At 46.1% G+C, this 12,815-nt stretch overlaps 1 protein-coding gene across 4 annotated transcripts; it reads right to left on the bottom strand.

The window, feature by feature from the left end:
- Window positions 1–1,817: 1,817 nt before the first annotated feature.
- SNRNP35 (small nuclear ribonucleoprotein U11/U12 subunit 35) lies at window positions 1,818–6,360 on the bottom strand. Of its 4 annotated transcripts, XM_054712600.1 has the most exons (3): window positions 6,289–6,360; window positions 3,630–3,829; window positions 1,818–3,259 (listed from the first exon to the last, which is right to left on the bottom strand). In XM_054712600.1, the coding sequence occupies exon 3, from the start codon at window positions 3,254–3,256 to the stop codon at window positions 2,516–2,518; it is 741 nt and encodes a 246-aa protein (XP_054568575.1). In that variant the 5' UTR covers window positions 3,257–3,259; window positions 3,630–3,829; window positions 6,289–6,360; the 3' UTR covers window positions 1,818–2,515. The 4 variants fall into 4 exon arrangements, with proteins under 4 accessions (XP_054568575.1, XP_028002891.1, XP_054568574.1 ...); XM_028147090.2 differs by lacking the exon at window positions 3,630–3,829 and having other exon boundaries at window positions 6,284–6,360; XM_054712599.1 differs by lacking the exon at window positions 3,630–3,829.
- Window positions 6,361–12,815: the final 6,455 nt, after the last annotated feature.

Raw genomic sequence — 12,815 nt, 5'->3', positions numbered from 1 at the left:
AGCAACCACTGTTTTCTGTCACTGTAGCCCAGATTGGCCTTTTCTACATTGAATTTGACATAAATCCATGCTGTATGCATGCATTGCTCCAGATAAAGTTTTAAAAACTCATGCAGGTTGTTGCATGTATTAGTATATATTCGTTGGTATTTCTGAGTACTATTCCACTGTATGGATATAACACAATTTGCTTATCCGTTTACCTGCTGGTGGACATTTGAGCTGTTTCTGATTCGTGGCCACCATGAATAAAACTGCTGTGAACATTCCTGCACAGGCTGTTGTGTAGACAATGTTTTCATTTCTTTTGGGTAAATAAATTGCCGAGTCTAATAATGAAGGTTGCCCGGCCAGAGTGACTCAGTAGGTTGATGGCTGTCCTGTGCACTGAAAGGTTGCTGGTTCGATTCCCAGTCGGGGCACATACCTGGGTTTCAGGTTCAATCACTGGTTGGGGCACATACAAAAGGCAACCGATCGATGTTTCTCTCTCTCTCTCTCTCTCTCCCCGCCTCCCCTCCCTTCCTTCCTCTCTATAAGCATGACCTTGGGTGAGGATTAAAAGACACACACACACACACAAAATAATGAAGGTATGTTTAGCTGTAGAAAAAACTTTTTCAAAGTGATTATACTGTTGGACATTCCCACTGGCAATGTGTGAGAATTCCACATGTTCCAAATCCTTACCAGCACTTGGTACTGGCAATCTTTTTAATTGAGACCTTCTAGTGAATGCATAACGGTGTCTCACTGTGGTTTAACTGAGGTATTTCCCTGATGACTCACAATGTTGAGCATCTTTTCATCTGCTCAGGATGGCCATTCATCTATCTTCTCTTGTGAAGAATCTCTTCAAATATTTTGTCTATTATATTTTTTAAGATTTCATTTTTTAGAGCAGTTTTAAGTTCCCAGCAAATTTGAAAGGTACAGAGATTTCCCATATGCCTCCTGCATGCCCCGCCCTCCACAGCACCTCCCCCATTATCAACATCTCCCACCAGAGTGGGACAGTTGTTACAATCAATGAATCTACATAGCACTGTCACCCGAAGTCTATAATGCACACCAGGGTTCACTTTTGGGGTTGTAGAGTCTATGGGTTTGGACAAATGTCTAATTCTATGTACCCACCATAAGGTACCATACAGAGTGGTTTCACTGCCCTAAAAATCCTGTGTTCTGCCTGTGGTGGGGGGTTGGAGGGAGGGTGCCAGCCTCAGAGCTGGTTATTGTGAGACAGGGAGAGCCTGGGCTAGGCCCCTGGGGGGATGGTACGTCCTCTGTGAGAGAGGAGCTCCCTCCCCCACTTGGCCCTCTTTTGGGTCTCAGCTGGGCCCACCTCCTGACCCAGAGCTGGTTAGGAAGAGGCATAGGACATGCAGCGCCCCTGCCCTCAGGGGGACAGGGAGGCAGGGGCAGGGCGTTTGCAAGGAGGCATCTGGCCCAGTCTCTCCTGTCTTCCCAGGTAGCTTCTGGGTGGCCCACAGGCCTGGCGCCTATTTCTGGCCGGCCGCCTGTGCCTGGGTGCTCCAGCGGGCCTCTGCTCTTCTTCCTCAAGAGCCTAGGAGACCTCCTCATTGTCGGTGGAGACCCCAGGGCTTGCCTGGAAGACACCTTCAGGTACGGCGGGGTGGGGGGCACCAGCGGCGGTGATGACCCCCCAGGTCTTCTTCCACTATGAATAGAGGGGGGTGGGGTATTTTTGCTTGTCTCTGCTGAGACTTTTACCACTTTCAGTGCAAAGGACACGGGTTGTTTTGGCAGGAAGGAGTGATGTGGTTAGCATGAAGTCTCTGGAAATTTCCCCCAGATTCACTTTTCTATCCCATTTTTATTTCAATTCAGCAACTCCTTGCACTATAGACGTAAGGATGGAAAACATACAACATATTTTGACCAGATCCGGGTTCCCAGGAGTCCCAGGTCAATACAAATGATTTGGGGCCATCACCTCTTTCTGCCAGGCCCTCAAAATGGTCATTTCTAATGGATGGGAGAAAATAAAATTCTCAAAACCAATCTCCTAAGGCTGAACGAAAGACCGGTGGCTCCTTGCACACACTCTTCGGTACGGAGGCTGGCGGGTACAAAGTTGTTTCTCAAGCTCATTAAATAACGTGCCCGCAGAACTCTAAGATGAAGAAGAGAAATTCATGACATCAGTGTGTTCAGCTTGAACCTGGGTTTCAGATTGGAAACTTACCTAAACCGCCTTATCATCAGTAAGTTTTTTTATTTGTTCTTAAATATTTTTTAATTGGTTTTGTAGAGAGGAAGGGAGGGAGAAAGAGAAACATCGATCACCCCAGGCATGTGGCCTGACCAGGATTCGAACCAGCACCTTTCAGTGCACGGGACGACGCCCAACTGACTGCGCCACCTGAGCCAGAGCATCATCAGGGAGCTTTATTTAGCACTGGTGACCTTTGTATAAAGGCAATGCAGACCTCTCTGTGCTTTACTTCTGTTCCACCTTCTTTTAGGCTCTGCAGGCGGCGGTGCGGAGCCTCTACTTACTTCTGTCCCTCCGCTCCCTCCCCTTGGCCCTGTCCTCTCTGAAATCCCTCTCTCTCTCCCAGTCATTTCCAGGCCACGCCCTGGCTGGCTCTCTTTCCTGCCGCCTCTTCTCCCTGCCCCGGTCATGGTCTCGCTCCCTTGTCCTCGACTCCCAGTATCTCTCTCGGGATCGGGATCGCTCCCTCTTTTCCCTCTTTCCCTCTCGATACTGATCGCTTTTAATAACGGGCAAATTAATGGGTTTTCGGAAAGGCCGATCCCGCCCCCCAAATCTCAGTTGCCCAGATTCCTTTTTCCCCCCCAGCCCTCCTCCAAGCCGCCGGGGGATCCACCCCTTGAGAGTCCTTTCCAGTTCGTAGTCCACAAATATCTCGTGCTGGTCGATGACCAGGCCGTCGGCGTCCCGGTAGGCTTTGAGCAGGGAACGCTCCTCTTTGTACTCGATGAAAGCGTAGCCCTTGGAAAAGCCCGTGACCAAGTCCCTCACCAGCCGAAGCCGCCGGATGTCCCCGTAGCGGGAAAATACCTCCTTTAACTTCTCCTCTTTGGTCTGCAAGTTTAGCCTTGCCACGAACAGGGTGAGGAGAGGGTCCCCCGTGACGCCTTTGTTGGGGGTGTACTGCGCCAGCATTGCCCTCCAGACTGCACGGTCGTGGGGGTCCTCATCCGTGCCGTCGATGCTGCCAGCTTTAAGGGGGTCATACTCCTTGGCGATGGGCATCCAGTCGTTCATGTTCTAGGAAGGACCACAGCAAGCATTTATGTAGCACCTACTGTGCGCTACTCATTTGATCCTTACAACAACCCCGTGCAGCAGGCACCATCATTCACCCCTTCTTTAATAGGGAAGGGAGTGGATTCCCAGAGGCTGAGGCCTCCCAGCAAGAAAGTGGGGGAGACAGCATCAGAGCCAGGCAGTGGGGCTCTGAGATGCTCTCCCCCACACTCCCCCACCGCCCCTCCCAGGAGGAGGCAGAGGGCCACCTCACCTGAGTTTGAGATATGTATTATCCTCCAGCTTAACCACCACAGGGAACTTACTAACTCCAGGAACTAACTATAATGTAGAGAATGAATCAAAATCGAGGATCAAAAGCCAGGCTCACCTTTTAGAGACTTCAAAATGGTCAGGAAAACCAGCCTGGGAACCGCTACAGAAATGTCATTTTTAAAAACTTGACTACCAAGGCCCTGGCCAGTGTGGCTCAGTTGGTTGAGCATCAAAACATGCACTGAGAGGTCACTGGTTCAATTTGCCCGTCAGGGGTGTGCAGGAGGCAGCTGCTAGAGGTTTCTCCCTCTCGCTCTAAAATCAATAAAAACATTTTTTTAAAAAACTTTTTTTAACTCTACTACCAAGAATTCCAAACATACCAATGTGGAGCATGGCATAACTTTGCACGAATTCCTTGCCTGGCTTCCACTTTGACCAACATGGGGCCGGCCTTGTTTGCTCTATGCTTCCACTCACATCACCACTCCCCGATGATTCTGAAGCAAATTCTAGACGTTTACATCACTCATCTGCAAACATCTCATCTGCGTCACTACAAGATAAAGGCTTCTTTCAAAAGCCAAACTACAAGGGAAAACGGTGCTTGGAATGCAGCGTTTCGCATCTGTCGGTGCGCAGACAGCAAAGCTAAAACAACAGTTACCCAGCGGTGGGCTCTTCGGGTCAAAGGAATAGGAGATTTCTTCCCAGGTCCCTAGCTGACAGATAACCTGCTTGTGCCTTGGAGCACAAGAGCTGGTTGCAATGATCATTTTAGTCCAGCAAGCACACTGCAATTGTCATTCACCCCAATACATGACCATTGTTTTTGAAAGTGGGTGGGAAAATGCAAGTCTGACACAGGATCATCGATTCATGCGAACCTGCTGGAATAATACAGTGCTTGCCAACGTTTCAGACACTGCTGCTAACCATGTGACCACCTCTGTAAGTCTTTAGAGCCACTGCTGAAATGTTACTTCAAACCCAGGGCTCTTTGCTAAGAGCACCTTCCCGTCACACTTGTTAAAATGATACCTATAATGTTCCCCTCCTTCTCACATTTCCCTCCAGAATCCTTTTGCTTTTCTTCTTCAGTTCATGGGTTATTTAGGAAGAGTGATTGTTTGGCAGGTACACTGTGGAACCTTCCCCCAATAAAAAGCCAAACACCCTCAGAATAAAATCCAAAGTCAACAGACTCAAGCCCCCTGACCCTCGCTTAGCCTATCACCATATTCCACTGCAAAACCTATTCTACCCAGGATTGCGCCTCGTGCCTTGAATGTGCCCGAGTTCCCCAGCCCATGACTCTGTCGGCGCAATTTCCTCTGCTGGGAATATTCTCTTCCTTCCCGCCTCCCGCATCTCCACTGCGGACATTCCACTGGCCATTCCAAGCCCAGCTCCCAGCCTCCACCCCATGAAGCAAATGTGCCTCTCCCACAGCTCACCTAGCTCCTCGGTCAGACCACTTTTTTGCCCCCAACGCACAGTAAACGCTTTTCAGTCTAAGGTGTGCCTCCCTTCATCTCGATCTTAGGACCCTTCCCGGTATATGCTGGGGAACTGAACCAACTGCAATCATAATTCACTGAACTTCTTTTGGTCCAAATCAGATGAAAAGGACCATTTCATTGAGGACTGAGAGGCAGGACGTGACGCTGTCACTACTTTGTAAAAGGAGGGCTTTGTATATCCGTCATCATTAACAGGCCACTTTGGAGGAGGCACCTCTGGAATCCTCATCATAAAAGGCTGGTAAACAGCTGGAGCTACGGAAGGAGCACCGGACACAGGTGAGGCGATTTCATCGGGGCCCGGGCTCGGCCGCTAAGGCACTTCACCTCTTTTCCCTCTGGTGGCTGGAATTTTTCCACACGTTAAGAAGAAGAAAAAAAATTACCACTATGTTGTTGGAATCTCTGCTCTACTATTCTCTACATCAATTCTACTGGCCCTCAAATTCTTAGATCCTAACCTCCATCACAAGGTTGCAGGGGGAAAAACAAAGACCATTATAACTATGGTTAACTTGTATTTGAACCCTCAGGAGTTTTAGATTCGTCATTATTTCATAAATGGGGATAGGATGTGAGGGATGAATGGTGTCCTGTGGAGGTGGGTGGGGCAGTTAACCGTTATAGATAAAGGCGTGGAAAGTGAAAAAAGAGCATGAGACTGGGAATCAGGAACACCCAGGTTTAAGACCTCGTCCTATGTTGGGCAAAATGTAAAGCATCTGTAAAATGTAGCTAAACGCCACTTCACCGGCGAAGATTGGATAAATATCTCTGAAACTGCTTTACAATTATAAATTATTATACAAATGAAGTTATTATTAAGCAATCAAAGCACTTCTGTCCTCACTGAGTCTGAGAGCACAACATTCCCGCGCTTCCCACCCAAGAGGATTTAAGGCGGGACCCGCAGTCCTGCCGAGCATGCGCAGTGGCGTCGAGCATGCGCAGTGGCACGCAGACGCTAAGGCGGAAGTGTCCCTGGAAAGGCCGGTACCCCTCAAACCCCGAAACGCCTCCGCCTTGGCCGTCGGCCCCTCACCTTCCGGGTGGACGTAGAAAGGAAAGGGCAATCTTTCCAACCCAGCTACCGCCCCAGCTCCTCTAGACACAACCCCGAAAGATCTCCCCCTTTGCCAGGTTCCAACATGGCGGCCCACACGCGCGCGGACAGGCCGTGCAGTCGGAATTAACTAAGTCCTTCCCGCCAGGTGGGCGCCGCTCCCGCCACGCCGCTCCCACACACCTCACCTAGGCTCGGGCTCCCTCTCCCACGGACACCGGCGCCGGGATCCTAAGGATGGAAGATTCTCGGTGCCGCAGCCGACCGGACCTTTATATTGGCAACAGCAGATTCGTCACGGGCGCCGTTTCCACTTTTGCTTTTGTTAGAAAAAATATATATAATCCCTTGTGCTGAGCATCGAAGGCGTATTATTTACGAGCAGAATGAAATTTCTAATATTTTTTTCCCCACGAAGACAAGACCTGTTCAGTTGCACCGTTGAGTTGAAAGACTATCGAATCTGCAATTAGGTGTCTGAGAGCCGCAGACTTTCTCTGCGCCATATTGGGCTCTGTCAGCGTCTGGAGAGTTTATTTTTAGACTCCCTTTGACCACTAAATATGGTTTCAACTTTATATTATGGCTTCTTCTGGAAATGCCTATGCTGGTTCGAGTGAGATTTGGTACGTTTTCCCAGAGTTTCCCTAACCCCTAGATTTGATAAGTTCCCGTTGCACACAAGCCGAACTTGAGAGTCGCGTGGGAATTTGTTACCGTGAGGTTTCCTACTGGGTGCAAGGGGACGTCTCCTTGGAGGTTTGATTTGCATTTCTCCAGTGATGTTGAGCATCTTTTCTGATGCTTAGTAGCCTCTCGAAGGGAAGGGTTATCTGAAAGGCATCCCCATGACGGCCACCATCCCCATCTAGGGGGTGTCCCCCCAAAAAAATGTATACGCACACTTTGAATGATTATAAAGGCAGTGCTTATTAAAGTAGATTTCACTTTCAAAATTGAGCCATCAGCTGTTGAAGTGTGTATACATTTTTGGAGACACCCTGTTCCAAATAAAAATTATATACAAAATTAATTACTTAACAAAACACCTTATAAACCAAGCAGAAGGTCTGGAGGGCAACATGGCCTACTCTACTAGTCTTTTTTTTTTTTTTTTTAATGTGTCTTTATCATTGAAAATATCACAGGTGTCCCTGACCAGTTTGGCTCAGTGGATAGAACGTCAGCCTGCGGACTGAAGGGTCCCAGGTTCGATTCCAGTCAAGGGCATGTACCTTGGTTGTGGGCACATCCCCAGTGGGGAGTGTGCAAGAGGCAGCTGACGTTTCTCTCTCATTGATGTTTCTAACTCTCTGTCCCTCTCCCTTCATCTCTGTAAAAAAATCAATAAAAATATTAGAGTCTATCTTTTAATAAATAAATAAATAAATAAATAAATAAGAAAATATCACAGGTGTCCCTTTCCTCCCCATTGACCCCAGCCAACCCAACACTGCCCCCCAGGCCTTCACCGCACTATTGTCTGTGTCTGTGGGTTATGGATATATGTATATAAGTTCATTGATTAATCTCTTCCCACCCCACCTCCCTTCCCTCTGAGATTTGACAGTCTGTTCCATGCTTCTATGTCTCTGAATCTATTTTGTTCATTCAGTTTCTTTTGTTCATTAGATTCCACATATTGGTGAGATCGTATGCTATTTGTCTTTCTCTGACTGACATATTTCGCTTAGCATAATATTCTCTGTCCCTCCATGCTGTCTCAAAGGGTAAGAGATCCTTCTTTTTCACAGCTGCATAGTATTCCATCGTGTAAATGTACCACAGCTTTTATATCAACTCATCTACTGATGGGCATTTGGGCTGTTTCTAAATCTTAGCTATTGTAAATAGCAATGCTGCTGGCCAGCGTGGCTCAGTGGGTGAGCATCCACCTATGAACCTTGTGGCTCAGTGGTTGAGCATCGACCTATGAACCGAGGTCACGGTTCGATTCCCAGTCAGGGCACATACCCGGATTGTGGGCTCAGTCCCCAGTGTGGGGCGTGCAGGAGGTAGCCGATCAATGATTCTCTCTCATCATTGATGTTTCTGTCTCTCTCCCTCTCCCTTCCTTTCTGAAATCAATAAAAAAAAAAGTATTTTTTAAAAAGCGATGCTATGAACATAGGGGTTAATACATTCTTTCTGATTGGTATTAAAGCAACCACCGAGCATTGGGCACTGAGCTAAGCTCATTTCATTCTCTTAACCACTCTTGGAGGAGTGGATTGCTGTATTCCATGGTGGAGCACCAGTAGGCATGGAGGGTCGGGTGGTGACGGGAGGACCACCATAATCTTTATTGCTTCCCCAACTCTTTACGGTGAATAAACATTTTGGTTTTGGTTTTTAATATATTTGTCTTGATTTCAGGGAGGAAGGAAGAGAGAGATAGAAACATCAGTGATGAGAGAGAATTATTGATTGGCTGACTCTTGCACCCCTCCCCCCACTGGGAACTGAGCCCTCAACCCAGGCATATGCCCCTGACCGGAATCGAACCCGGACCCTTCAGTCCGCAGGCCAGTGCTCTATCCACTGAGCCAAACTGGCTAGGGCATCACCTAAGTTGTATGTGTATTTTAAGTGTGCTCTTATGCAAACAGGAACTCAAAAAAAGTGCCCTGGGTACCACCCTTCCTGAAACCAGATTCTTTTCTAAAGACCTTTCACGCCAAGACATGAAGTCACTGACCCAGGATTGTATGCATTTAACCCAAACTTGGAACATCTCCAAAATCCTTGCTATGTCCCTGCAGGATTAAAGGGTAACAAGACCATAATTTAGAGAACAGGAAGAAGGCCATATTGAGTGAATGGGCCCTTCAGGAAATAAAGGGTGCCACGGAAGGGCATCAGACTTACTGTGCTTGATGTTCCAAAATAGGACCACCAGTTAGCAGCCAGTGGGACTTTCCTATTGATGGACTAATTTAGTCCCCAAACATTCATGCTTCCATTTTTATTAAGTGTCACCCACCCACTTCTTTTTGGTTCCCAGTTCACTTTTTCCTTAGTTTAACCATGAGTAAGGTATGACCTAACTTTGTACTCGCTTGTATAGTCACTTTGGTTTCTACAAAAAGAAAAGGAAAAAAAAAAAAAGCTGCCTATGGCTGCATGCCCATCTTAAATCTCTGGGGAAGAGTTGGTTTTGAAATTATTTTTAAAACCTTGTTACCATGACGTATCATTGGGACTTTTATATATATATATACACACACACACACATATATGTATATATATATATATATATGTATATATATATATATGTGTATATATATATATATATATACAGACACACACATTTTTTTTTCCAATTGATTTCAGAGAGGAAGAGAGAGATAGAAACACCAATGATGAGAGAGAATCATTGAATCATTGATTGGCTACCTCCTGTACATCCCACACTGGGAATGCAGCCAAAACCCGGGCATGTGCCCTGACCAGGAATCCAACCATGACCTCCTGGTTCATAGGTCAGCGTTCAAACACTGATCCACACCAGCAGGGTTAATTTTATTCTTTTAAACATACTTTTATTGTTTCAGAGATGAAGGGAGAGGGAGAGAGAGATAGAAACATCAATGATAAGAGAGAATCATTGATCGGCTGCCTCCTGCACGCCCCCTACTGGGGATCAAGCCCACAACCCAGGCATGTGCTCTTGACCAGAATCAAATCTGGGACCCTTCAGTCCACAGGCTGACGCTCTAGCCACTGAGCCAAACCAGCTAGGGCCCATTGGGATTTTTTTAAAAACTTTTTGTAGACATTCTATGGGTGTTACTGATCTAACTTTCTGTATCTTGTTCCCATGTAATGATATGAACTTGGGAAATTTCTTTTATTTCTCATTTTAGTGATAAAAGGAGTTTATAATAGCCGCCGTCTACTGAGCACTTACTATGTGCCAGACGCTGTTGTAAAGCTCTTCACAACAATCTTAGGAAGTCTCTTCTGTCCTCAGCCCCATTTTACAACTGGGAAAACAGCTTGGAGTAGAGAGAGGCCTAATTTACTCGTCTAATATAACACAGCTTGCAAGTGGCTGAACACTATGCTACCACTCATTGCTTCTCAAACTTGAGTGTGCATCAGAATTCCCTAGAGGGCTTGTCAAAACACAGATGGCTGGGGCCCACCCCCAAAGTTTCTGATTCAGTGGGTCAAGGATTTGCATTTCTAAAAAGTTTCCAGGTGATGCCTCCGTGGCTGGTCTAGAGCCATTTTGTTTATCCATTCTTCCGTGGGTGGACATTTCGGTTATTTCCACCTTTGGGCTATTGTGAATGAATGGAGCACACTTTTAAGAACCTCTGCAATAACCCATAATTATGCTTAGTCTGTTTTGCTCAGTGGATAGAGCGTCGGCCTGCGAACTGAAGGGTCCCAGGTTTGATTCCGGCCAAGAGCATATACCTGGGTTTCGGGCTTGATCCCCAGTAGGGGGTGTGCAGGAGGCAGCTGATCAATGATTCTCTCTTATCATTGATGTTTTTAGCTCTCTCCCTTCCTCTCTAAAATCAATTTAAAAATATATTTTTTAAAAAAACACAAAAACTTGTAATTGTTTCATAATTTCCCAACAGAGAAAGAAGGGTCATGATTACCTGCCAACAGATTGTGTAATTAATTGTAGGAGGAATCTAAGAGTTATTAATACTTTGTAATAATGAGCAACATCCATTGGTTCTTATGATGTGCTAGACACTGGAATAGGCACTTTCTATGCCTTATCTCATCCAATCCTATCTTAAGGGCTACTTCCCCCGCAGTTTACAGTGAGGAAATGGGGATTTGGAGTGATTAGGGAATTTGATCCGACTTATGTACCAGCAAATAGGAATTTGTGAGGTCCAAGTCAAGACTACTTGAGGGGGGGTTTGATGACAAATATGTGATACCTTAATCAATAAAGTAATTTAAAAAAAAAAAAAGAAGAAGAAAAAAGGACTACTTGAATTCCTGGCCTGGTTGCTCAGTTGGTTAGATCATCATCCCAATACGCCAAGGCTATGAGTTCCATCCCCAGTCAGGGCACCTACAAGAATCAATAAATGAATGCATAAATAAGTGGAACAATTAATCGATGTTTCTCTGTCTTTCTCCCTTCCTCTTTTTTTAAAAAAATATATTTTATTGATTTTTTTACAGAGAGGAAGGGAGAGGGATAGTCAGAAACATCAATGAGAGAGAAACATCGATCAGCTGCCTCCTGCACACCCCCCACTGGAGATGTGCCCACAACCAAGGTACATGCCCTTGACCGGAACCAAACCTGGGACCCTTCAGTCCGCAGGCCGACGCTCTATCCACTGAGCCAAACCAGTTAGGGCTCTCCCTTCCTCTTTTTAAGGTTAAAAACAAAAAAGACTACTTGAACTCAATAGCCCTGTTGACTAAGACACTACAGACTTTGCACAGTAAATGTTCAGTAAATAAATGAACAAAAGATGCTTTTTTATATCAAAAGCATAGCTACTCAATGGAAGACCTCTTGACATTTTAAAGGCATGAGTCACTAGGTTTCACTGTGTAGCAAAGGGTGTAAAGCACAAAGGAAGGAAGATACAGTGCCTTAGAGGGTGAATTTCTAGGGAAATTTCAAGCAGACTTTTGACAACCACAGTGGTGTGGACGAGATTGACGCCAGCAGTGGTGGCTGGGGATACTGGAGGTAAAAAAAGAAACTCAACAACATTAAGTTCTTTCTGACAGTGTTGCTCTGGGAAGGCTACTTCCACTTAACAGCATTGGAACATAATTCACAAATCACAAAATTAACCCACTGCAGGTGTACAATTCGGTGGTTTGTGGTGTATTCACAGAATTGTGCAACCATCACCACATCTAACTTGAGAACATTTTCATCACCCCAAAAAGAAACCCTGTCCACATTCACAGACACTTGCCGTCCATTCTCCCCCAGCTCTAGACAACGACGGATCTACTTTCTGTCCCTACAGAACAGATTTGCTGTTCTGCACATTTCACGTAAATGGAATCGTACAATTGGTGGTCTTTTGTGGCTTTTTTTTTTTTTATTGATTTTTTTTACAGAGAGGAAGGGAGAGGGATAGAGAGCTAGAAACATCAATGAGAGAGGAACATCGACCAGCTGCCTCCTGCACACCCCCTACCGGGGATGTGCCCGCAACCAACGTACATGCCCTTGACCGGAATCGAACCTGGGACCCTTCAGTCCGCAGGCCGATGCTCTATCCACTGAGCCAAACCGGTTTCGGCCTTTTGTGGCTTTTTTCACTTAGCAAAGTGTTGCCAGAGATCATCCTCATTGTAGTGAGTGTCAGTGCTTCATTCCTTCCCTTCCCACCCCAGCCCCAGCGCTTTATCAAGGTATGATTTACCCAAAGGAAATGCACAAATATTGTGAACAGCTCCACAATGTTTTTTTAAAATATATTTTTATTGATTTCAGAGAAGAAGGGAGAGGGAGAGAGACAGAAACACCAATGATAAGAGAGAATGAGAATCATTGATCGGCTGCCTCCTGCATGCCCCCTATTGGCATTTGATTCTGCAGCCTGGGTATGTCTGGGAATGGAATGGTGACCTCTTGGTTCATAGGTTGATGCTCAACCACTGAGCTATGCCAGCTGAGCAGTTCTTGATCAGAATTTTAAAGAGAGCTCTCTGGAGTGCTGCAAATATGCTATATCTTGATCTCAGTGGAGGTCAAACAGGTATA

The sequence above is a fragment of the Eptesicus fuscus genome, chromosome 23 (genome assembly GCF_027574615.1).
Source record: "Eptesicus fuscus isolate TK198812 chromosome 23, DD_ASM_mEF_20220401, whole genome shotgun sequence".
Taxonomy (NCBI): domain Eukaryota; kingdom Metazoa; phylum Chordata; class Mammalia; order Chiroptera; family Vespertilionidae; genus Eptesicus; species Eptesicus fuscus.
This window is presented reverse-complemented; position numbering and strand designations above follow the sequence as displayed.

Bases quoted from the DNA above. Each gene is read 5' to 3' on its own strand.
- SNRNP35 (XM_028147090.2), bottom strand. From the start codon at position 3,256: ATGAACGACTGGATGCCCATCGCCAAGGAGTATGACCCCCTTAAAGCT.